Consider the following 25619-nt stretch of genomic DNA (forward strand, 5'->3'; position numbering starts at 1 on the left):
AAAGTCTGAATAGAAGATATGTAAGGTGATGCTGCGTCTAACAAAGTGCAGCTCTTTATTCAGCCCCTTCACCTGCCTGCAGCCCAGAGGTTGCTAATAGTTGCATTACTCATTCCCTGAGTTTCTCTCACTGCCCTATCACATTTATGTGTGAGAAACGAGTAATTATAGCCCTTTTAGATTTTATTTGCAAAGCTTTATTGCAGCCTAGAGTCATACAAATTGATGAATGTATATACATATGGACCAGTCTGAATATTACCCAATTTATAAACTGCACACTTCTCCTTGAAATAGCTGGAAATTACTGGACAATTATGGAAAGTTTGCAATTATTTCCTGCCTTTTCACTCTACAGGTCGCTAGCTGTCATTGCCTGCTGGTTTCCTGCTAAACAACTCAGTGGAGAAAAACATTTCCAAAGCACAGAAGTGTAGCTGTGAAATCACATCATGAACCACTCGGTCCCCCCGTGAAACACTCACTCCATGGGATCCTACAAGCAGATTTTTTTGTCATCTCTTGACCACTTGCAGTTGAAGTGGGCCCCTGGTGGTGTCCCTGTAACTGGTGTCCCCTTTGTTGTGATGCAGTGTGGCAGCTGAGCTGCAATACAAAGAGTGTTTCCTTTGCTTTGCGGAGCTCCTCTGCAAATACACCACTGTTAACTGGTGTCCCCTTTGCAGTCAGATTTGCTGTGATGCAGTGTGGCAGATGAGCTGCAATACAAAGAGTGTTTCCTTTGCTTTGCGGAGCTCCTCTGCAAATACACCACTGAAAATTTCTCATGCCAGAAGTCCAAAGATGCATGTACATATAGGTATACAACTACACATATTAAGAAGCCATTTGAATTATGAATGCAGTTTAATCCTGGTGACTCCACATTTCTCAGTGTATGGACCTTGGGATGCATGTGATCCTGTTTGCTGTTACTGTGCTGCATTTCTATCATGATACTTCTATTTCTGCACTACTTTATTTCTGCACTAGTGTCTAGCTACATTGCCTTGGTAAAATGTGTATATCTTGTCCTATTTATTAATTTTAAATTGCTCTTTAACTTGCAGGTATGGCATGAATTGCCTGATCCAGTTTGAAGATTTTGCCAATGCTAACGCTTTTCGTCTCCTCAATAAATACCGCAACAAATACTGTACATTCAATGATGATATTCAGGGTAAGTACTGTTAGGAAAATCAAATTTAACCTTCACCTTGTCATGAGAAGCGTTGGTTCATATCACAAGACTGTTTATTATACAGTAGTCAGATGTCTGACAGATTTTGGAGTTTACACAGAAGCATTTAAAAATATAAACGAAAGCTCAGCCATCTGAGTTGAAAAGTGAGTCTCCATTGCTTTTAGGAATTTAGCTGTTCATTGAAGAAACATTCAGGGAGAAAATGGATCATATGCTTTAGATTATGCAGGTAACTTAGAGAGTTCCATTAATTTTCTATAATTTACCTAAAACAATGATGACGTTTTAACAGTTATGCAAGGCTTTCCGTTTTCGTGAGCCAGGTGGTCATTAGCTGATCCTGGCATTTTCCCTCTATTGTTAGACTCTTTACTACATGCACAAAAATAAAGGTAAACCATCTTCTTTCCTCTCTGTGGATGCTAACTCTGCAGTAATCTGAGAACAGATCTGTTCTCCCCTAGCGTGGTTAACATAACTCTTCCAGCATCAAAGAGAAGTGACAGCAGCAAAGCTGGGGTTATAGCAAACAAGTCTCCAGGTCCTGAGAGGCTCAGCAGTCAGCAGGATTGCTCAATGCCCACAGGGATGCACTCTGCATCCTGGTCTGATGCTGACTTTGCTTTAAACCTTTGGAAGGGCTGTTTGCCCATTTGACAGGGACAGGATTTTCCCAAGTCTCTGCAAACAACCAGTTCTCCTCTGAGTCCCTTCATCTTTTCTTTTGTCTAGTCCTGCTTGAAACATGCAGAAATTTCCAGTGTTTGATTTAATTATTTGCAGTCAGTTGGATTCATCCTCACTTGTACTTGAAAGAGACTGAAAGAAACATCAGTGTTATTTTTCACACAATGCTGGTTCTTTTGTGAGCAGACTTTCCAGTGCTGTTTCTGCATCTGCTGCTTATCTAACAATATTTGGCAATGTGTACAGCAGCTTCTTCCTATCTGACACAAGGAGTAAGATCCTGGTTTGGGGAAATGTGGTTGGTGTAGTGGGATGCATGGACCTGCTCAAAGACATTTTCATGGGGAGGGTTTAGAAGCACACAAGCAAAGGCATTTCAGGGAAGGGCAGATGGATACTCCTGTACAAGAAGACTCATCAGGTATTCTTGCCACCCCCAAAAACTTCCAGTGGAGAGAGAAGCACAGAAAAAGAAAACCCAGGAGATAAGTTTTTTAATGGAAGTATTGAATGGGGGAACCAAGCACTCAGACTTCTATGAAGATGGGCAGATGAAGGCATAATAAGAATCTGATGTTGTAAAGATTTTTTTTTGATTAGTTGCTCTCTCTGAAAATGGAAGGGGACTCAAGCAGTCAAAAAGAGGCCAAGTGATATGGCAAATCACACATCAGAGGCCTGGATGTAGGTTTTCTTGGAAGAACTGGAGTGAATGGCAAAGCTTTCTTGGTGAATTTGGAAGGTTTCTTTGATAACAGGAGAAAAATAGAACATTAAAGCTAAACTGCATATTCTGAGTGGGAAGCAGCAGACTATTTTTTATTGCTTTCTTTTGGCCATAGGTCATAGCTGAATGCCTCAGACAGTTCCTGTTAACAACTGCCCCAGAGCAGCAAACCACATCCAGGAGGATGCTGTAAAACAGTATTGTCATAAAATGGACCTTATCTGATTCTCCCCAGTTAGATGCATCTTACAGTGCATGGGAGGTGTCAAGCCCCCTGAAAATTATTTCAAGTCCTGCCTTTTCAAAGAGTAAAACATGGTAGTAAAACATGTAGTTACTACATTCTTTGTAGTAAAACATGGTTATATTTCAAATAAAGCATTTTGCTGGCACTGGTTTCTCAGTAGTAGATAAGTAAAGAAATCCTGCTGAGCTTTTGCACAACAAGCAATGAGTCGAAGGAAGCAAGCACCTGTTTAGTCTTTTTTATGGAGCTGTCAGAAAGAAAAGGGAAATCCAAGCTAGGTTACTAGTCAGAAATTAGTTTTGAGGACCTTTGGAATGCTTAAGTAATATATATCTACTCACTTAACTCTGTCTTGAAGTCATGTCAGACATAAAAGAGTTGAATCTGGGATGAGTAGTCTGATTTACCCCCCCTAATATGTCCCTTTGTATCCTCAGATGATAGGAAGTGGCATTTTCTCACTTACTCCCTCCTGTCCTTTGGGTTTACCTTAGACTCTTTCTTTTCTAACGTGATGATCTTTCATGACTCACCTACTTTAGAAAGTGTTAGAGTTCAATGTAAGTGGTGTTTAAATGATTAATGAGAATTATATAAAGCCTTGTTAATGCAAGCTGGATTAATTTTACCCAAGCGAGACAGGAACAGACCTTGTGAAGCCTGAATTATTCCAGCTTCTGAGCTGGCAATGTTTTAAGTATGTTGAATTAAAAACATCTTAGGCACAAGCAGTGCAAGGTAGATGCGGCCTGAGCTATACTAATTAAACTCATTGACTCATTGGCCTTTGGTTATTGGGACTCTGGATGCAGTGTGCCTACACATACACACCCAGATGAGATGAGGAATAGAGGTATAAATTGCTTCCCTTAAGATCCTTTAGACCTCCCTGTTCTCGCCCCAGGGCCTAAACAAAATGAAAAACAGTTTAAAATATTAATACCTACTTCTTTTTTTTTTTTTCCTTACAAATTACTGTATTTCCAAATCCATCCTAACCCCAGAGAATGAAGGTGACTCAGAGCCCTTCCAGTTGGAGCCAGCCTGCTGATGCTGGGTGGGATGCCTGCCAGGTACCACCAACTGGGACGAGGTGACTGCTTATTCTGAAAGCCATCAGCCTGGGATCTAGGCAGGAGCTGGCTCACAGTGCCCGTGTGTGGGAGCTCCCATTGAGGGAGTGCTTCTCCTTCCTCCAAGGGGGTGATGACATCAGTCCTTTCCCAGCTCTGTCTGGGTTCATGCAAGGGGCAGCAGCTTCAATTACAGCTCTGAGGGAGAAAATTGATTGTCACTTCTTCCTTTTCCCCAGTAAAGTACAAGGGCAGGCTCTGAAGCACATAAGATTAGAGGTACATGAGAAGGCTTTCGCTCCTGCTCTTTCTCTTCCTCCTCTAACTTTGCTCCATTTAATTGTTCAGTGTTAAACAGAAAGTAGACAACTTAAAAGTCTTACAAAGTTGTCAAGTCTGGTGAGTCCTTGAAGCAGACATCTCTGGATTCCTGCTTCATACAAGAAATTACATAAAGCCATTGAAAGCATTAGTATGGAAGGGACCTCTGGACATCAGCCAGCCCTCACTCAAATAAAGGGTAATTTCAAACTTAGATCCAAGTTTTATATTATTTCAAGTTCCTCAGAGCCTTGTCCAGCCAAATACTTTGCAGTATATACAAGGATGGGTATCCACAATCTCTTTTCACTACCTGTTCCAAAGGTTTCTCATCTTCCTTGTGCATTTTTTCCCATAATATCTAATTGGAATTTTGCTAGATGCAACTTGTGTTCAATGTGCCTCATCTTTTTTTTGCTACACCTCTGAGAAGAATCTGGCCTCTTTACAAACACTCCAACCAGTGCTTGTAAACAGAAATTAGATATCCTCTTAGTCGTCTCTGGCACTTTCAAACCCAAGCTCCTCAATCCTTTTTGTATACTCAGGTCATATTTGTGTCCCTCCTCTGGACTTGCTCCAGTCTGTCATTGTGCTGAAAGCCCCAAATGGAATGTGCTTGTCTAGGGATGGCCTCAAAAGTACTGAAATAGAAAAAATTATACTTTTTTTTTTTACCTACTGTTGACACAGCCTAGCAGGCTGTTGGTCTTCTGTGTCACACGGGCTTATTGCTGGCTCATCCTCCACTTGCTGGCCACCCCAAAGTTTTCTTCTGCAAAGCTGCAGGACTTTGCATTTGCCTTTGCTGACACTCACGAGGTTTCCCTAGCCCCGAGGTTTCTCCAGCCTGCTGAGATCCCTGTGAATGACTGTCATACCACCACTGTGTCAATCACTATCCCCAATTTGTAATCATCCATGAACTTTACAGAAGTGCATTCTGTTTTATAATCTAGATTGTTATGAGAATTTAAATAGTATTGGCCTCTTTGTACCACTGACCACAAACCTTTGAGCCTACCAGCCCAGCCACTTTTTCACCCACTTGTTCAGTCTGTTCCTCTCCAGTTTGGCTACAAGGATGTTTTGGGAGATTATGTCAAAGCCTTCATGCAAATCAAGGAAAACATCCAGAGTTCTATTTCCATGATGAGAACTTTATGCATGCAAAATTACAGCATCTCCATGGACTTCTGCCTATTTAGCAGGGATTGCTCAAGAGACAAAGTCCATGAGACCTGATGAGATGCATCTAAGGATTCATCTGAGGTATGTGGCCAACAGCATTACAAAGTCACTCTTTGAAAGGTTATGGTAATTGAGGAGATCCTAATTCCTGAAAAAAAGACAAATGTCACACCTATCTTCAAGAAAGTCAAAAAGAAAGATTCAAGGAATTTTAGCCCAGCTAGCCTAACCACAGTGTCTGGGGATGACAAAGCAAGTCTTCTGGAAGTCCACCCAGGAACATGAAGGTGAATGAGAACAGTATGGATCTCCCAAGGCAAATCATACCTGACCAACTTAGATGCCTCTTGAGATGTTTGCTCAGTAATGAACAGCAGAAGTTGTTCTTCAAGTTTAGTCAGAATTGCAGAAAAAATAAAGAAATCTTTAATGTGTTATGTAATTAATTGTGTCGGATCATGTCATTCAAAAGTTTTTCACACATGCAGGCAGGGCAAAGAGAACAGTGAACAAAAGCCTGTTATCTAAAGTAGTCTGTGGGCAATGCTCAGGGTCCCCCCTTTCACAGAACATCTCTGAGTCTTTTCCAAGTCATTACAGTAATGATTCCCCTTGGTTGTAGGATATGTGACTGCTGATGGTCCTCAAAATATCTTTTGACCCACCAACCACCTTTTCTCATTATCCTAGCTGATAACCTTTCCATAACCTTCCCAAGACACTTCAGGAAGCAGTGCCTGGCCTGAAGCAACAGTGGTCCAGATCTCAGCTGAGGCTGGGAACAGGCTGACTCCAGTGTCACAAATCTGAGCAGCTTCAAACACTTGGGCAAGTTGGAAATCAATCATGTGCAAACGAGGCCCGTTTCACAGGCACGTTTCCATCTGCTGCGAGAAGCAGGCAAAGTGAGAGTTCTTGGCTCAGCAGTAACTAATTTCAGCAGATTAAAATGGTACAGTATCTTACTTTGTTGTTTCAGCTGGCGTGGCAAATGCATCGGTAATTATCACAGGAAGCTAAGGAGGGGGAAGCACAATAGGAAGGGAGTGAGGGACGGTGCCGTACTGGGGAACAAAGCAGGCAATGTCTTGCCAGGCAGCTCCTGAGCAGCACACTTCCCTTGGGGATTTACCCAGCCTGGAGATAGATGTGGAGGTGTTCTCAGTCCTGTAGAGGTTCACTATTAACAGTCCCTCTGGACCTGCTGTGCTCCGCAGCAGAAGAGGCTGCAAGGGCCAGCTCCTGGGTTTGTGCTGAATTCACACACTGACTGCTTCACAAGGCAGGTCAGAACAGTGTGGACTCCAGGCTCTAAATGGGCCTCATTTTCTTAGGCTTATCCTTGCAGCACTGTAAAGATCAGGCCCTTATGTTCTGTCACTTTTGGGAATTGTGGCATTTGTTTCCCTTTCTTTTCCTGCTTTTCTTGTTTGCTGTTGATCTCGTTCACTGGATGCCACTGCCAAGCCCTCCTCTGTAGTGAAGAACAGCACAGGTCACCTGTGTGTTAAGCTGTCTGCCATCTTTTAAGTCCAGGCTAAGGAGGCCAAATGGACAGAAGAAAGGGCTGTGCTCTGACCTGGTTCAGCTTGTTGGTATGCAGCAGCATGCACAGAGTCCCCTGTGCTGTGATGGGGATGCTTTCTTGCAGACTCCTGGCAGCTGCCTGACAGCCTCTGCCCATGTGCGTGCCCGAGGGGCTCAGCCTGTGTGGGCACAGTGGTGCAGGCTGGCACCCTGCAGGCAGGAGGGAGGGCACTGCTGCCATGGTCAGAACCGGTCATGAAGGTTATGCACAGTATAGTCCAAGCACTTTGCAGTGGAAAAATTAAAAGGAACCTAGAGATGGCCTCATTAGGCTTCTCCATTGTCAGGCAGCTCTTCTCCATGCTGCCAACAATTCTGGGTCACCCTTCAGAGAACAAGTTCCACCCCTGTGCATCAGTGCTTTGCATTTTACTGCTCTTCTTGTTGACTAACTCTGCACCATTTCTAAGTTTATTTTCTTAATGTCTTACAGAGGCCCTCTGGGGGAAGGGTAACACTAGCCCACAGCCGTGGAGGGGAAGACCTTGAGTTGCAAACACTGGCAGTTTTTTGCTCCAGCTTTGTTGTGTTTGACTTTTGAGTATGCATTTGGAGTGGATCTGGACAAGCTCCACTCTGCTTTCCAGTAATGGGCGGAACTGCTGCAGGGAGTTAATGTGAACCAGAATTTGGAAAAGCCCTAGGCTTCCTCCTCATCCATAAATTTAGATGTATTTCCTTGGCTGCCCTTTGCTAGAGCTGTTAAACTAGAGTTTGCTGTTCCCTGGGCCCTCATATTGGCATGGTTTTGACAGGGTGAAGTGTAAGCAGGCAGGTCAAGAGAATTAAAAAAAAGATCAGTCTGAATTTGGTCATCTTTTCCACCAGTGTACTGTGGCGAAGGGGAAATCACCCACACAGGTGTTGTGTGAAGAAACAGGCAGTGGTGTGGCTGCACGTTGCCATTGCTGCTGCAATGGGAAGGACTCAGTATGGTGGTGATGCTCAGCTCAGTCAGCCCTCCAGGACAGGTGACAGGGCAGTGCCAGCTATCAGCATGAGAGGACTCCTGCCCCAAGCACCCCCATGGTCCATGCTTTTCCCCGTGTTCCCTGCTTAGCCACTGGCTGCTGGCAGCCACGGCACAGCCTTGAGCTCGGCGCTGGGCAGCGCTTTCCCCAGAGACTCGTGCAGTGCTCCCTGTAACTCAGAGGAGCTGAGAGCCCCTCTGCCCCTCTCCCCACTCTGAGGAAGGGCCAGGTCCTCGGGAATGGGAGCCTCTCTGCTGCAGCCTTTCTCATGCGATGCAGGGGAGCAGATCCTTTCTCAGGTTGTGCTCCAGTGTACCTCCACTGACATCTACTGGGGCTTGTTCTCACTTGCAGTAGTACAAGTGCAACATCAACCCCACAGGGTTTTCCTTCATGTTTTACAATATTCTGAATGTGCCTGAGTGTCAGAAATTGATTCTGAATGAATGAATTCTCATTCAGTTGATTGAGATGGCCATGTTCCTGACTGTGCCTTAATTCTAAATGTCTCTTTTTTTCTACTGGTTCTGTTGCTGTGGACTTCCCAGAGAGGTCCCGAGGTCTGCTTGCTATTTCGTGATATCAAAATTTAGCACTCACTTTAAGTCTTGGATAGACAGGATGGTTTGAAAGCACTTTCTTCTCTCTGTACCACTCCATATCTCACCTCAGATACAGACCAGCCAAGCTGGCTCTTGCTAATTACTTAGGGAAGCAGTTATCTGCAATAGCAGCACTCACTCTTTTTGGAAAACAGATAGACCAATGTGTTGAAGGATAGCTGGTGTTTTCTTGACATGCTGAGAGTTCCCTGCTCCACTCTGACTTTCTGATTCTTTTAGAACTGAAGCACAATGATTAGCCAGTTCTTTACATGAACCAGCTGTGAACCCTTCTCCACAGAGATACTGTGTTGTTCTGTGCTCAGAAATTGTAATTCTCAAAGAAAAATATTGAGCTAAGGCCAAGGTACAGTAACTTTATTGCTTGAGTAATGAGGGTGAGATGGAATTTGGGAGACATGGAGGGATTAGAAACACATTGGAACAAGAGAGGATTAGGAGTGGCAGAGCTGAACAGAGCCCTGCTGTTAGTCAAAGCTGCAGCACAAGTGCAGGGGATGAGTAATGGCACACCCAGTCCCACAGGTCTCTGCTCTGCAGACTGAGTCTGTCACCTTTCCATATACACCACTTGTCAAATTCCTGCTAGTGACACCTTAGAAAAGTACCTCAAGTACCTCCCTCTGTTGAAATCTCTCAAGAGCATTTCCCACTTAAATGGGTTTGCAAACACCAGCATTTGTCCCATCAGCCTTCTTGACAATCAAAGGGTATAAAGCAGTTTTGCCTGGGTCAGGACCAAGAGAAACAAGATATTTCTCCAGTTACATTTCAGTCTTTTCAATATTTTCCAGGCATATATCACTGCTAAGGCTATGACCTGACACTTACACCATCCCACTGTAATGATGTCACTTCTGGTTTTTTAACTTTGATCAGTTCCCCACTCCCACCCACATGGGAATTTGGGGATTTGGGGATTTCTGTGCAAAGTAAGCCTTGGAGATAGTGTGTGAACATGTGTGAGAGTACACATAGATGTTCATACTCTACTGCATGTCACAAGCCTGGCATTGCTGACAGCTGGTCTCTTCCCATTTCTTTGCAGTTCAGACTTACAGAGTGGAATCTCTTTCCGCACAGATTAGGTGTCTGCAACAGAAGTGCCTACATGTATTCCAGTTACCTTGTCTGTCTAAAAAACATGTGGTGGTAGTGACTCTTCTAGGGTGTATTTCATTTAACCCAGTTCAGGTGGCTGCTTTAGCATAAGCAAGCATGTTTGTTTAAAGGAGTCCCCTCGTCAGCGTCTGTCATGGCACGCCAAGCAGTCCTGCTGATTATAGACTCACCATAACACAGAGAATGAGCATGGACTGGTTCATAAAACACAAAATCTAAAAACTAGGCAATTATCCAGTGTTCTTTTAAATTTCCTGGATGTTCATTATCTTCCTCTGTAATTTTCCTAGTTCAGTGGAATTTCACCAGGCAAATACACCATTCTAAAGAGAGCATTAAAAAGCAGAGATGTAGTGCAGGAGGAGCAAGGGGAAATCCTTTGTACACTTCCTTCAGTTGTGTGACATGTTAATACTGAAGCAACAAGGTGCTCAGTGGCTGGTTCCTTCCCTGCTGACTCCCTTTTAAACTGAACTTAGATGGTCTGGGTCTGGAAATGTAATGGTAAAAACTTTTCTGAGTTGATCAAGGGAATTCATCCTTGGTGCTGAAGGGAGTGTCCCAAGTGATTCATTGCAAGAAAGAAGCTTATAAAGTAATCAACCATCAGTCTAGTCTGTTTTGTGTTTAAGGCATGAATGCTTGCAGTGCCCTCCTGAAGTCATGGATGCCTTAAACCTGGAAGTGTTCAAGGACACGTTGGATGGGGCTTGGAACAACCTGATCTAGTGGAAGATGTCCCTGCTTGTGTCAGGGGAGTGGAACTAGATGGTCTTTGAAGTCCCTTCCACCCCAAACCACTCTATGGTTCTATGAAGTGATACTGCCATTGTGTGCCAGTGTGAACACCACATCTGTTGCAGAAGTGCGGCTGCTGTCACCTCTGCTAAACCAGAATCACTCTTAAGAGAGGCCAGTTATTAGCTTTTGGAGAACTAAATTCATCTGAGTTATAGTCACAAAGTGTTTCACATTGTACAGACAAATACTTCTGATCTGGCCTATAAGGATTTACTTTGTCAGAGTAGTGTATATAGGTTCCCTAAACAAGATAAGTCATGTAAATAAAAGTACTTCTTTGACAGAGTACTTGTGCTTCCACTATATTTCCTGCTTACTAGGAAATGATAAGAGTGTGAATCATTCCCCAGTGATATACCAGCAGATTCCTAGCTTGTCTGTGGCTTTCGCACTAAAGAAAAGGAGCAGGTAAAGCTGAATTTGTTTTCTGGGTCCTTCAGAGATGGGGCAGCTCCATCTGCTGGTGTCACTGCTCGTGCTCATGTCTGCTCAGGAGCTGCTGTTTCTCAGACAGACTGTTCCTGATGCCTTGCAGCACCTCAGGCCCTAAGGACCCTGCAGGGAACCTCAGTGAAGCACTGGCTACTTAAAACCCTGAACCACTGGCTGATTACATGGGCAGCAAAATAGGAAATGCTACAAATTTGCTGAAATCAAGTATATTAGCCTTAAAGTGGTCACTGCCTGCCCCAGCTATGACCACCCCCCACAAGACTCATTACTATCAGGTCTCCCTGATTTCCCACAAAGCTTCTAAAGATGAATGGAGAGACAAGCACTAGAGTTGGGAACAGATCAAAACTAGGGTATATCCAGACTGATATTCTTTTGAATGCTAAGGAATAAAACTAATCGACTTTTTGATCCTTATGGGTCCCTTCCAACTTTCTGTATTCTGTGATCAAACTTCCACCTTCATTCCCAGGTCCCCTTTAACGTTGCATCCCACTTGCCCAAGTGAGCTGAGATACTGCCAGTGCCTGAATCCTTATTATCTTGTGCCTTATTTATTTCCACCATATTCTTCACCTGGGACAGGACATTAGATGAATGTTGGATGCGATTTATGTGTGAGTTATGTGGGGTAAAGGCAGGTTATTCAGTCTGCCCCCCCTTAATGCATGGGAAGCTGTAGATATCACAGTGGCTGTCACAGCAGGACTCTGCTCCATTTACTGCATTGTTCCTCACTAATCTGGGACCACCTCCTGTCCTCAATGACTCCTTAATGTTTAGCAGCAGGATGTGATGGCTGTGAGTCAGAGTATCAACGTGTTATAGTGATGCTGGGCTGTGAAGGTAAATAGGAGAAGAAGATGGTAATTCCATAATCACAGAGGATTTTTTGACAAGGGGACCCAAGTTCAAACCACTGCTCTGCTACAGGGGTCTTATGTGACCTTAGAGAAGTCAGGTGCATCTTAAACCCTTGCAAATTAGGTATTAACTTCTTCTGACATTCTGGGATTTGGTGTCTCTTTGACTCTACATGGAGGAAAATTGGTGTTCTGCAGCCTTGCAGGAGAATCTCAATAATATGTTAATATTAATAATGATAATTTGTTAATATTTCAGCACAGGGAAGGTAGTCTGATCCTTCAGTGACAGAATCTAAGAGAATGATTCCTACCACAAGGTTTCTGACAGTAGATCTGCAGGGTAGACAGTGCATTTGCCAGGATGTCCCTCTCATTGTGTTTCTGTCTTTCAGGCACAGCATCTGTTGCAGTCGCTGGCCTCATTGCAGCCTTAAGGATCACAAAGAACAAGCTCTCTGACCAGAAGTTTGTTTTCCAGGGAGCTGGAGAGGTACGAATGTTCCTGAGCTTGCACTTTAATATGCTCCAGCTTCAAATTTAGAGAGAGAAAAGTCAACTGTGAAACTTTCTGCAAGGCTTGGCTTCATAGGGATGAAGCACAGAAGCAGGTTCCTTGTCACTGGGCAGGATTGGGCCCTACAGGTGGATCTTGCTGCTGTTTGGAAGTTACCAACAGTCTGACAGTGATTTTTTGGCCCACAAATCCTGAGACTGCCCATGTGCCAGTGGGGCTTTAACTACCTTTAGGGAAGTTCATTAAGAGGCAAGAATATTAAGGAGGCTGGTTTGAGTTCTCAGGGTTGATGTCTAGAGTAAACTAGAATTTCTTTAGCAGCAGAGTCCAAAGGACACAGACTCAAAGAACTGTAAGAACAGAACCTTTCTATCTGGAGTCAGTCATAGTGCTCCATGGCAGAAGCCAGGTTGCCTGTGTGGCACCTTGCTCAAAGAGAGAGGCAGAAAAAGAGGGTCTATGGAGGGTCAGTGGGTCCTTGGACCCTCCAAAGCCTGGTTCATGGACTAAAGGTGTTGGTCCAGGACCTGTCTCAGCTCTTACCCACCTGTGAGACTTCGGGAAGGTCTGTTATTACTTGTCTATCCCTCACTGAGAAAAAGATTGCTCTCTGCCTCTCCACCCCTGCTGCCAGATGTGTCTGTGCTGGTCACCATCTCCATGGCCCAGAGTCCCTCCTGCCTTGTTAGTCCCCCTCTGGGCAGAAGGACCAGGCATGGCTGTAGGACCACAAACACACAGAATGTCCAGGGCTGCTTTTCCAGGCAGGAGAATGGGACAAGACTTTCCTCATGGCCGTATTTCAAATGCAGCAGTCCCACCTGGCTTTGAGTTCCTCTGTACTGGCATTGCCACCAGCATTTTTTAAGTGTCTGCCTCTCTAACTCCCCTGCAGCAGCTGGTTTAAATTATGGAGACAACCCCTGCTTGTCAAGGTACCACCTCTGCTTCTTCAGCCTCACCTGCAGCCTGCTCTGCTGAATGATTGTGAGGGTTTTCATTTTTGGCAGCACCTACAATGCTAAAATCAGCCCCATTCCTTGACACTGTACAACAGAAAGTCTCCCTGCTTTGTGCAGTGCTGGGGGATGACACAACCCACCTCTCATTTAAAATCTTCCCCCAAAATATAACAATATCCCAATGAAGTGTTTATATACTGTGTTCCAGGCTGCCATGGGCATAGCTCATCTCATCCTCATGGCAATGGAAAAGGAAGGAGTTTCACGAGAGGATGCCATCAAAAAAATTTGGATGGTGGACTCCAAGGGACTGATTGTGAAGGTGAATTTGTCTCCAGAGCTGAGCTCCACTCACCTGCCATCCAGTGCCAGCTAGAGGGTCCAGAGCAGGCAGATACCCTGGGCCCCTGCTCAGCCCTGAAGTAAAGGCTGTGGTTTTATTGGTGTCAGCATTGCTGCTCCTGCTTTCAGAGGACTAGCTCTCATGGTGACAAGTGTGCCAGCAGCACTGGCTGCCCTAAAGGCAACACTTCAGGCTGGGCCTCTAAAGTGGAAGGATACCCTGCTGGCCATGGCCTCAAGCAGTGCTGGAAGTCTTGCACATCATATGGGGCATTATCATGTGCCCTGCTTGGTGACCCAGCCTGGCCCAGCTCCATTCTGCACTTCCTGTATCCCAGAGCCTCTGCCCTTGTTCCTCCTCAGACTGGAGGAGACTTGTGCTTTGTGTACAAGCGAAGGGAAGCCAGGTCCCTCCTCCACACAGTCAGTGTACTTCAGTGGGTGAGAGGAGCAGAGGCCAACCCAGTGTGACATTTCACCAACCCCTCCATGCCTGACTGGCTGATGCTGAGCTCCTGCTATGTGAAATCTGCTTTAGGTAGAGGGCTGAGAGATTAAATGAGCTGAAGATGAGTTACTATGTTATGTGTGCACCTTTTGGCAACAGACCAAAGTCTGATTCCTTTTTCCTCACAGGGCAGGAGTCACCTGAACCATGAGAAAGAAATATTTGCCCAGGACCACCCCGGTGTGGACACACTGGAAGAGGTTGTGCAGAAAGTGAAGCCTACAGCAGTTATAGGTGAGTTCACTTGATATGACCTTTTCATGTCCATTCAATTCTTAGGAAAGTTTCTGTCTTTCCTCCAGAGTCTCCTTTTTGTTCTCCTAGTCAAAACAAAATGAGCTTTTTTCACCCCCATTTTGTTGGTTGAGTTCTCCATATCCTTTTTGTGTTAACTATGGGGCACAGGCTTCCTCACTCCTTTGGAGCTGTAGGAATTCTTTCAGACAGAGCTGTAAAGGGAAGTGCTGGGGGAGGCAGGATCCGGGGCTCTCAAGCAACAAACTTGGCCCTGTCAGGCTGAGAGGGATGAGGATGACAACAGGCACCTCAGGAAGGTCTTTGGGAGTCAGAGTGCTGCAGTCAGGCTGGACAAAACACTGGTGCCCACTCTGCCTGGAGGAGCAGAGGGCTTTGTTTTGAGACAGGCTTTAAATCTCACTGTCCTGTGAGAAAGATGCCACCTGCATCTCCAGAGATAAAGCTGGTTGCCTCCCACAGTTCATTCACCAGTCCCAGAGGAGCAGCCCGATGCTCTGAAGTCACACAGTGGGAAGGCACCGCCTCACTCTGCTGTTGCTGTTCCAGGTGTGGCAGCTGTTGCAGGAGCTTTCACTGAGAAGCTGCTGAAGGACATGGCAGCCTTCAATGAGAGGCCCATCGTGTTCGCCCTGAGCAACCCCACGAGCAAAGCAGAGTGCACAGCAGAGCAGTGCTACCGCCTCACCCAGGTACTGCCTCACCCTGCTACCTCACTCTGGTACCTCACAGGTACCACAGCTCAGCACAGGGAGCTCGGGGCCTGGCTGGACCCAGGACACCACAACGGGGCATGCTGCAAACAAATGACAGCCTGCATAAATTGAAATAAGAGATAGTCAAGCTGGGTGTAAAAAAGACTTTTATGCTGTGAGGAGGGTCAGGAGGTGGAGCAGGGGGCAGGGCCAAAGTTGCTCGTGCAGTCTCTTGTCATTGCAAGTTTTCCAAGACCAGACTGGGTAAAGCCCTGAGCCAGCTGATCTGATTTCATAGGTGACCTTGCTGTGTGCAAGAATTTGGGTCCCTACCAGCCTGAATTACTTTGTGACCCTCTAAAGAAAGTGCTTGCCTCCTTCACCCACAACTGTCTGAGATGTCCCATCCTATCCAGTTTCTGTCCCCTGTGTTATGCCAACCTAGTCGTTTATGTAACTATTTCATCACCCAACTTGGACCCAATGTCACTGAAGAATTAGTCATGTGGATTGACTTGGCTTGAGAGCGGAGCCCTTGTCTCACTCTTTCCTTTGCCTTCCCTACCAACTGCCTATGGCCACAGCAATCACACAGCCCCAGACCTTTATCCCACGAGTCTCTCTTCATACTCCATAGATGGTTGATAGAGAGGTAAAAAGACTCCTCAGCAACTTGCAGTACAAATACATGCTCAGTGCGTGATGGCCCTTTCCATGGCCCTGATCCTGGCTCTGGGGGTGTGGGTCCTCCCAAAATGTCAGGTGGCTCTGGTGGAGATGCCTTTGCTGACTGAGTTTTGGCAACTTTGTCACCAGTGTCCCCTGAGCACAACTCATGATGAGCAGCAGAAATCTAACACTTCTCCTCCGAATCTGAATGCTTTTTTCTCTCTTTGATCAGGGCCGGGGAATATTTGCAAGTGGGAGTCCGTTCCCAAAGGTAACCCTGCCCAATGGACAGACCTTCTTCCCTGGCCAAGGAAACAACGCCTACGTCTTCCCAGGAGTGGCTCTGGGAGTCATTGCCAGCGGGGTCCGGCACATCTCTGATGAAATCTTCCTCATCACAGCAGAGGTTTCCAAATGACATTTAACTGATACTGTAAACAAGATGATAAGAGGCACATGTGTCTACTTCAGGAGTTTTAAAGAACCTGGCCCAGGACAATGCATGGAGAGGAAACAGCTCAGCCTCAGCAAAAAGCTGCAGCCTTCTCCTGGGTCAGGGAAAGCTCATGCTTCCATTACACCTACAGAGGTGCAGGAGCCATGACAGGGTTCTGCTTCTCCACACCTGCTGCCCTAACACAGCAGTGCCCCACTCTGGCTCAGTCTGAAGTCTGTGAGGAAATGTGTACACAGTGTGTTTGAACAGGTCACGAGTTTCCCATCAGGACTAGTCCCAGCCCCAGTGCTGCTGAGGTTTCAGCCACATACCATGTAATATGAGGGACTGTGGTATGTGCTTGAGAGCACCCCTAAAACTGCCATCCTCTTCTTTCTAGGCTATTGCTGCCGAGGTGACAGAGCAGCATCTTGCAGAAGGAAGACTCTATCCCCCCTTGGACACCATCAGAGAAGTGTCTCTCAAAATTGCTGTGAAAGTGAGTATTTCCATTCTTATTTCAATTTTTCCTGGTAGGAAGGGAGGAAATGCTCAAAAATGGCATTTTTGGCCAAAAATGACATTTTTGGTTTGTGGTTTTTTTTAATTCAATTTATTCTAAAGTCTAAAGCAGTCATTCTCAGGAATTCTTCTGGCCATAATTGCTGCTTTGATTTCTTCTATCATTAAAACCCATATGTGAAAAAATGCATTCTGATTCTGGGTGCCTCACAGCTCACAAAGCTCTGCTTTATTGCTTGAAGCTGTGAGTCTTCAGCACTTGAAAAAATGAGGTTTAGAGTCAAATTCAAACATTACTCAAATTGCCAAAAGATTGTAGGTTCCAAATTGCTATTTTGGAACCTTTCCTGATGTGTTTGGTAGGGACCTAAGTACATAAGTACTATTCCACATGTGGACTTGTCTAATTACGGGTTTGGTGCCCTGTATACATCAGATCTGTGATTCAGAGACACCCACTGAGAATCTCCTTGGCCTGCTCAGAGCTACTGATGGATGCAGAGCATGGCCAAGGAGCTCACAGGTGTGAGCAGAGCTGGCCAAAGGGCTGCTCTCCCTCTTCACCTGCACACCCCAACCATTCTGACAGGGCAGGGGGTGCTTTTCTTAGCAGCCACTGCTTGCAGGCAGCTTACATTCCCTCACTCAGCTGAGGGTGAGGTGCAGCTGACTCACAGAGAGAAAAAAGCAAAAAGCTGCACAATTCTGAGAGGAGGAAAGAGGGAAAACACAGACAGAGCCAAACTGCAGTTGATTTCAACTTCATAATGTGCCAGCATTGTTTCAGCAGCTCATTTTGTCATCTTTTTGCAGATTGTTGACTGGGCCTACAAGCATGGCCTCGCTTCTTCATACCCTGAGCCAGCAGACAAGGAAACCTTTGTGAAACAGCTCATGTACAGCTCTGACTACGATTCTTTTGTTTTTGATGATTACAGGTGGCCCCCTGCAGCCATGCAAACACAAAGTATATAATGTTTTGTGAGAATTGTTCTCTCATTTTTGCCATCAGTTCCTGTGGCCCATGTCATTGCTGATATAGCACACTTCCAGGCTTGCAGAATGATAAAAGTAAATTAATCCAAGTTGGTTTTTACTTGGCACTGATTTTTGTCTTGGGGAGCATGTCAGTAGGGAATAAAATGGAGTCCAGGGTGGGCAGTGGGTCCTCCAAGGGAGAGGCAGACTGGCTGCAGCCCATGCCAGTCGGTCAGCACTGCTGATTGCTGATTGCTTAACATACTGCCTGCCCTCAGCTGCCTTGGGATAAGCTGCCACCTCAGAAGCACAATCCCACTGCTACTGGGAGTGCCCACAGGAAGCTCAAATCCATGTGGCCATCCCTCACACATGAGAGCCACTTTGCCTGTGGCTCTCTGGATGTAATGGGAGGTGTGTGCATTGCCCTGGGAGAGTTGCACACTTGGGAAGCACTACTCGCTTCTGCTTCTGGAGTCCCTGACGTTGGGGAGTCTCAACCAACCCAAAGTGGTGCATGGGTCACACAGCCTGGCACTGTCATCTGCCACACCCCAAGGAAACAAACCCCAAAACCTCCCTCAGCCCCTCCCCTCCTCAATTCAGGTGGCCCTTCAAGAGAACAAGAGTGAAGGGACACATAGGGGACGGCCAAGCCAGAGATCAGGACACCCCCAGAACCACATAGAGCCATCACATTGATGCAGCTCCTGATGGACGCTGCTAAGGAAGCACGTGCCACCAGCCAAGGGCTCTCTGGGAGTCTCTCTGTGTCATAGAGTTCCAGGGAGGTCTCCCCCAGCCTTGTGACATTGTCATGCCTCACTGAATATTATGGCAGCAGGATGGGTGCTCCTGACCATAACTGGGAAGGAACACAGGGATTGCTGGCAACTCTTCCAGCACACACTCCCTGTGCTGGTGGGGCTGAAGGGAAGGTGTGCTCGGGGAGCACAGCAAGTTGGGTGGGAGCCTTTTATGGGAGCAAGGCCATGCCTGCCCTGCCTTGCCGTGTTCCCACAGTGTAGGATCCAAAGGGAACCACTGGAGGGCTGCAGAGGACTTCTGTGTGCAGCTTTGCCCAGGAGAGAAGGTCCTGTCGGCAGCACCTCGCATTTTACCAGGTACTTAAGCAGTGGCAGTGAATATTCTTTTCTTGTCCAGTCTTGTACAAGAAGAGTCTCCTGCAGAGGGAATACTTACTGGAGTTGGAGTTGCTGGGCGCCTGCCCTACCAGGAACATCAACTAGTAAAAGAGTCTAAACTGGTGTAGAAAAAAACTCAAGTTGAATAGTGTGGGACTTTTAGCTGCTGTGTTTTGTTTTCTGCTTCAAAGCAAAGATATTTCTAGCAGCTAATTTTGGATACCTCTATTCCCAGTTTTTCTCTCAGTAGCAGGAAAAGTCTCTATTCTTAAATTGGTTTTTTTTTCCTTCTTTTGAAAAATGAGGTCGTTTGAAACCAGTGCTATAACTATCATAAACACAAGAAAAATATATAAATAAACATCATAATTTAGCAATTAATGTAATACCTATTTGAGAAGGGATTATTGTGTCATCCAAACATGATGGCCTGGCCATTTCCTGATACCTGAATTACCTCTGCCAGGAAAAAACCCTTAATTTCTCTTTGCTTTGTCACTCATCTATCTCCTCTTATTTAACAAAATTTCATCTTATTCCAGTTGGTCTGGATTAGCCAGGTAGCATTTGTCCTGTAGTAAAATATGTTGTTCTTCCCCTGGCAGGGCCCATTTATTGGCCAAGACAGCACATTGCTTGGAGTTGCCACAGGCTGTAGCACTGGCTTTTCTCCAGGAGCATCCAGGAACCAGTGTGTGGCTCTGACAACCCAAGGGGCTCTGGACAATACAATAAAAATAAATTATATTGAAATCAGGGCCATCCTCCTCTGGCCTGACTTCAGCCCCTGTGCCTGGTGTTCTGTCAGCTGGCTCTAGGCATCAAGGGTCATCTAAGCCATAAAAAGAATTAATCACAAACTTTAGGGAAAAAGTCAGGATGTCTGGCCATCACATTTGTATTAGTAACACCAGGCATGTTTTTACAAGTAGCCACCCAAAATTAAGCTTTTATCCTTTAAGTCATGTTCTGAGGCTTCTTCCTCACAAGCCGTGACTTCATGTGCAAATGGGAGACATTTGTTCTGCTGGCTCTTCAAGGGTGTGATGACCTTTACATCCTGAAAGGAAAATCTTGATAAAATCACTAATTAATGACTGAGCTTGAATCATTTGTCCCAGATATGTGGATAAACAAAGAAGCTAAAGGTCTGGCTATTAAACAGGAAAGAAAGGTTTTTCTTCATAGAGCGAGCTGTTCAAATACCTAAAATGGTGGTAATTGATTTATATGCAATTATTGGAGTGCACCGAAGCAATTATAGCTGTTATTTGAAGCCCAGGTCTACTGTGTGGTGTTTCTATGCAAAAAATTATTAGTTACCCACTGATGAAAAATGATAGTAGAAGGATGGAATTTCTCCTCATTTAAACTTCATACCCAATTTTACACCTCTGATCTTGGCTTTCTGAATCTTGAGAATAACAGGGCTGTTTACTCCAGACCTAACAAATCTAGCTGTCAAACCACTGGCAGAGATGAGACTGCTGGCATGGGATGGGGATTTGATCACAGAACTGTAACATTGCTGCTGTTACTGAAACAAGATCTGCCAGAGTCCAGCTTAACTCACAGTCACATTCATACAGTCAGCAGTCAGAGCACTAAATGTTATTTAATTTGTAACTCCTGCAGATTGGTCTGGAAAGTCACTGAGATGTCCAGAGATCTCACAGACTGACTATGAACCTCCATCGCCTTTCAGGGTGCTCAGCCTCAATACCCAAACATTCTGGTGAGCTTGAGAGCTGAACACATCAAAGAGAGATTGGAAGAGAAGGAAATAAGAATGTCATGCTAAGAGAGGGTCCAGGACAGCTCTCAGTGCCACCCTGGAGTGTTGTGTCCACCTGAACCCAGAGTCCTGAGCACACTGCACAGGCTCAAGCTCTTTGCTATGAGATTTAGAAGACAAAAAGAGTCATGTCTGCTATGTCACTGAAATGAGTCATAGAAATCAGTCCCTATAAATTTCTCCTTTACCCTGTGGTACAGAAAAGCCTGTATCACATTCTGCAATTAAAAAAGGGACAAAAATCTGGGCCACTGCTTCTCCTGTGACACCATCCTTGGTCCAGCAGCTTCTCAGGCACGATTCTTCTGATTGAAGAGTATTGTGGCAACATCAAATTAAAAATCTTTCACTGAGTTTTCACCACAATGTAGGTACAAAGGGTTGAAACTGTGGGCCTCTATCTTTTATGAAGCTGAACAAAAATAAAATTAGTAACAATTATGGCCAGCTTCCCCAAGAGAGAGCAGTCGGTATTCCCCATCTGCAGGCACCAGTAAAGTGATTTGTCATGTAGTGTTTTAGGTTTAACTCACTCCCAGTCTGACAGGAGATCTGCTTCACTTAGCTGTGGCTGAAATGGCTGAGCTGAGCTCCAGCCATTCCTGGACTAAGCCAAACTGCCCCCACTTCACTCCAAACCCTCCTGGAGGATGCACTTGGGCACTGATCACAGGTTGTAGCAACAGAGGCACGGGTACAGTTCCCTTCAGCACGCAGCTAAGGGGTGGCACCTATGGCAAAGAGAGAGCACGAAATTGAGATTCATCTCATCTGGCACAGCAGGATTTGCCAGAATTTGTTCAGCAGAGCCCACAGAATGAATTACAATTAGCTGCTGAGGCTGAAGCAGTCTAAAATGCTCACCAGGAGACATCCTAGCACACAAAACATGTACTAACAGGGGCACCAGAACCCTTTACAAGCAGGAAATTGAGATAGTCACCTCTTCATCTGGCACAGCAGGATTTGCCAGAATTTGTTCAGCCAAGCCCACAGGATGAATTACAATTAGCTGCTGAGGCTGATGCAGTCTAAAATGCCCACCAGGAGACATCCTAGCACACAAAACATGTACTAACAGGGGCACCAGAACCCTTTACTACAAATCCTGAATCCTCTCCCCCCTCCTTCAGTGCAGCCAGTTCACATTTTCTTATATGCCCAACATTGTTGGGGAATACGTAGAAGGAGCACAGGGTAAATCATGCAGTTTTAGCTGCCTCTGGGGGATGACACAAATTGTATAAATAAGATGTGATTCCCCTGTTTCAGAGAAGGAAAGATGAAGGATCATTTGGGAAATGCTGCCTATTCCTCAAATCCCACACTGGCCTATTCAAGTAATTATAAATACATCCCACTGACAGCAATGCAGTGACATTGAGTCTGTGACCTCTGGACAGCTGTAGGTCTGTGGACTACAATCATAACAACCCTAAAGATAAGGCTTTGACAGTACATTTCCATTTCATATGGAGGGAGTCCAAAAAGCACAAAAGCCTAAAAACCTGCAGGCTGCTGAAGTAGTTCTTTGCCAGCAAGGGAGGGGATAATCAGGGTTCCAGTGTGGTATTGAAAAATATTATTAAACACCTTCATTATTCATTGCCTTTCAGCAATCTCCTGCCAATATTTACCCACACAGAATTGGGGAGAGAGTGCTCATTATCATACACTCTACTTTTGGCTGTTTTTTAGATGTGTTACAAACACCACTGGATTTTTAGGAAGTGTTCACCAGCCTCTTTGGCTGACTCAAAGCTATCCTAAAAGCATTCCCAGCTGTCTCTTCATATAGTCGGGCTTGTAGGCTTGAACTCTCACAGTCTCATCTGAATTTCTTGCACATCTCTATGGAATTGCTCCACCACCTTTTTCCTCCTGTTGCCAATAAGTGCAGAATGACCTTCAGTTTTTGCACTGTTGCCAAAAGCAGTTTATTTAGAAAGTCAGAAAACAAAAAGAGTTTAGAATAAACTTCTGTATCTTTTTCACTAACACTTTGATCAACTATGTAAACTCAGCGAAGATGACTCATCGTCAATGGCTGGGCTGTACTAGAGCAATCCCAAGCTCAGGCCATGAAATAGTTAATGAGCCTGTTTCAAAACACTTTAAAAAAAGGAATCTTTCTGCTTTCTGAAAGTGGCTTTGGAATAGACCCAGACTATTTAAGTCACAAAATACTGAGACACAGTAGTAATTATTCATGGTGAACCCTTACTTACTTGTCAGTAAATCACCACTAAGGAAAGGTTAAGATTCCCTCATTTAAAATGAGAAGCAAGGGTTCTTGTAATCCCCCTTTATCATCTTTGACTATATAAGAAAAATTATTAACACGTGTATGTTTTCCCATGAAAACCTCCAGTAACATCAGGCAGTAAGTGTAAAATACACCAGCAATAAAATGGAGTTTAGTTATCTGAGGAACTCTGTGCAGGCTTTGTAAAATTAAATAGTTTTGTAGTCTGACCTCGATCCAACCAAACAGAACCCATTTCCTTTCAAAGGGAGACACTTCTTTTAAGACAGAAAAGCTTAAATGAATCAGCTTTAGTCCTTAGGGACAGACTCCTTATAAAAGTACATCAAAAAAACCAAAATATCTTGCTCAATTACAAAAGCTTTTATTCTTGCAGATGCTTAAGATTATGATCTTCAGTGTTTCAGAGGAGAAAACAATTTCCCAAGGGTGTTTCTGAGTGAGACTGTTAGGTGATGTTTTCAGTGCCTGTACTATTCAAGCTGGGGGAAGCAACCCAACAAAAAGAGCCCACACATGCACAAAGGAGATCAAAGATGCAGCCTCACTAGATGGCAACCCTGGGCTGTTCAGGTGCCCTCACCATCTCCACAGTGTGGAGAGGGGCTCCAGTGCTCCTCAGGAGTTACACAGAAGTTTTTGTGTGGTCTGTGTTGGGAAAAGCTGTTGTTAGCTCCTTTCCAGGCTCATCAGACTACCCATGCCAGGTTCTCTTCAGACACAAATACATCCTCTGGCAGCAATGTAGCCATACTTAGAAGAACACTGATTTCTAGATTTCCTTTTTTTCTTTCAGTGCAAGCTCCTATAATCTGAATTTTCCCCTTTAAGGAACTATAGCAGGATAGAGGCTAAACTGAAGAGAGTTGTGCAGCTGCTGCTGAGTCAGCCTGATTCCCAGAGCCAGACCCCAAGCTCTTGCAAGCCCACAAAGAACCCTCCCAAGCTGGGAGCACTGGGAATGGGCTGACACCCCAGCCTTGGATCAGCCCAGATCTGCTGGTACCCACAGAGCTGCTTCTCCCACTGGTTTTAGACAAGGTGTGACCCAAGAAGGCTGATTGATGCTCTGCTTCTGAGCACCACAGTTCACCACCTACAAGGCCACAGAGCACCACATGAGCAAAAACCACCAGCTGCTCAGATTTGTGTCCCTTCAGGGCTACTTGGAATAAGAAGGTGAGGTCTGTGGGCAATCAGACTATTCAGGTTTGCAGTGTCTATCCCAGAACCAATGCCTGAAAACCTCTTTTTGACTTTTTCTGAGCAAAATCTCGCTGACACCTGTGAGACAGCTGACAGGATAGGTTATAAAGTCTTCAGGATTAGATCCCCAGTTAATACACATTTGCCTGTTAAGCTTATGGGATAAATAAATCCTAAAACAGGTTCGTTTGTTCCTTACCTGGAACCACTGCATTATCAGCTCCCCCATCATTTGCCTGAAATGCAAAAGTTGCTGAAAGCACAAGTCTTAGGTGCACAGCTCAGGGGAGTAAAATGGGCACTGAGATTTTAGCACAGCATCATCAAGCTGAATTAATTCTGAGCAGCTGTCAAGATATGCTGCAAATTCACATGCTTGAAGTAGGAGCTAAACAAAGAAAAAAATAATCCAACACATGTGCACCTGAAATAAACCCCCAGCTGGTCTTGCCCAGGTAGTCTCAGATGCAGTTAGATGCAAGCTCTGCTGGGAGCTGGTAGCGTGCAGCTGGGAGGTTTGCCAAAGTGAAGAAGGCAGGACAGAGCTTACAGAGCAGAACGCTGTCCCATCATCACAACCAGCAGCAGGGCAGGATTAACCTAATTTGTAGCTACCTTGGCTGGACTGGCTGCCCATTGATCCTCATACACGCTCTTGAGCACCTGAGTGAAATAAACTGCTGCAGAATTGTTTTTGAAAAGTGCATTTCCTCAACAGCACCCAGCTATCAAATCCTGGGAGTGTTGTGGACATTCATCCATGGTGGTTCCTTTCCATACAGTTTCTGGACACCTTGGGCAGCTTGTGGGGAGGAAAGAGGAGGCAGCAGTTACAGCTCTTGCTTATAAAAGTAAAATTAAAACATTTGCCAAAACAAATTCTCTCAGTTTATCTCCAAAAGATTTTGCTTCACCTCTCCACACTTCCCAGCGTGCTGACCCCAAATCTCTGAAAAGTTAAATCTGGCTAGAAGAATGAAAAAAAATTGCTTTACCTTCCACACTATCTTTTAAAACACAGAAGGCACAAGGGTTTGTCACCACCACCGCGGGTAAAACCCCAGGCTGATCCCTATGTGGATCCCGTTTAAAAAACAAACAATCCACTTGGGGCTGGCAGGGAGCCAGACTGCGGGATTGCCTTTGAGAACTTGCATCTCAATAGGAAACCTCCGAGTATTTTGATCTGTTTTCATAACTGTAACAATTTTCATCCCTTGACTTTGTAGCGTATTACCGCTCCTTTCTTTCTACCAAGTTACGGAAACAGACGGTACAAATGAAGGCCAAACAAGCACGGGTCGCTGTGGATAAAATACAGCGTTTCAAAAGATTTAGAAAAGACAAAACCCGCTGCCTGTCTTAACTCCTGCCAAGAAACCATTACAGAGGATGGAGACACGGTGAAAGCCCCCTGAACGCCGCGTCTCAACAGCAGTAACAACCACACAGC

The 25619-nt window shown here is 45.2% G+C and overlaps 1 protein-coding gene across 1 annotated transcript in view; it reads left to right on the forward strand.

Annotated features, from left to right (window-relative positions):
- The window catches only part of ME3 (malic enzyme 3), a 116961-nt gene extending 99100 nt beyond the window's left edge, over nucleotides 1-17861 (forward strand). Inside the window, exons 7-14 of the mRNA XM_039718713.1 lie at nucleotides 1071-1180; nucleotides 12266-12363; nucleotides 13558-13671; nucleotides 14328-14433; nucleotides 15004-15146; nucleotides 16051-16224; nucleotides 16655-16753; nucleotides 17590-17861. Coding sequence (XP_039574647.1) covers nucleotides 1071-1180; nucleotides 12266-12363; nucleotides 13558-13671; nucleotides 14328-14433; nucleotides 15004-15146; nucleotides 16051-16224; nucleotides 16655-16753; nucleotides 17590-17751 — 1006 coding nt within the window. The 3' untranslated portion in view covers nucleotides 17752-17861. The remainder of the gene's footprint in view (nucleotides 1-1070; nucleotides 1181-12265; nucleotides 12364-13557; nucleotides 13672-14327; nucleotides 14434-15003; nucleotides 15147-16050; nucleotides 16225-16654; nucleotides 16754-17589) is intronic.
- The last annotated feature ends 7758 nt before the right edge of the window (nucleotides 17862-25619 follow it).

Source organism: Passer montanus, unplaced genomic scaffold (assembly GCF_014805655.1).
Source record: "Passer montanus isolate IOZ18808 unplaced genomic scaffold, ASM1480565v1 scaffold4, whole genome shotgun sequence".
NCBI lineage: Eukaryota > Metazoa > Chordata > Aves > Passeriformes > Passeridae > Passer > Passer montanus.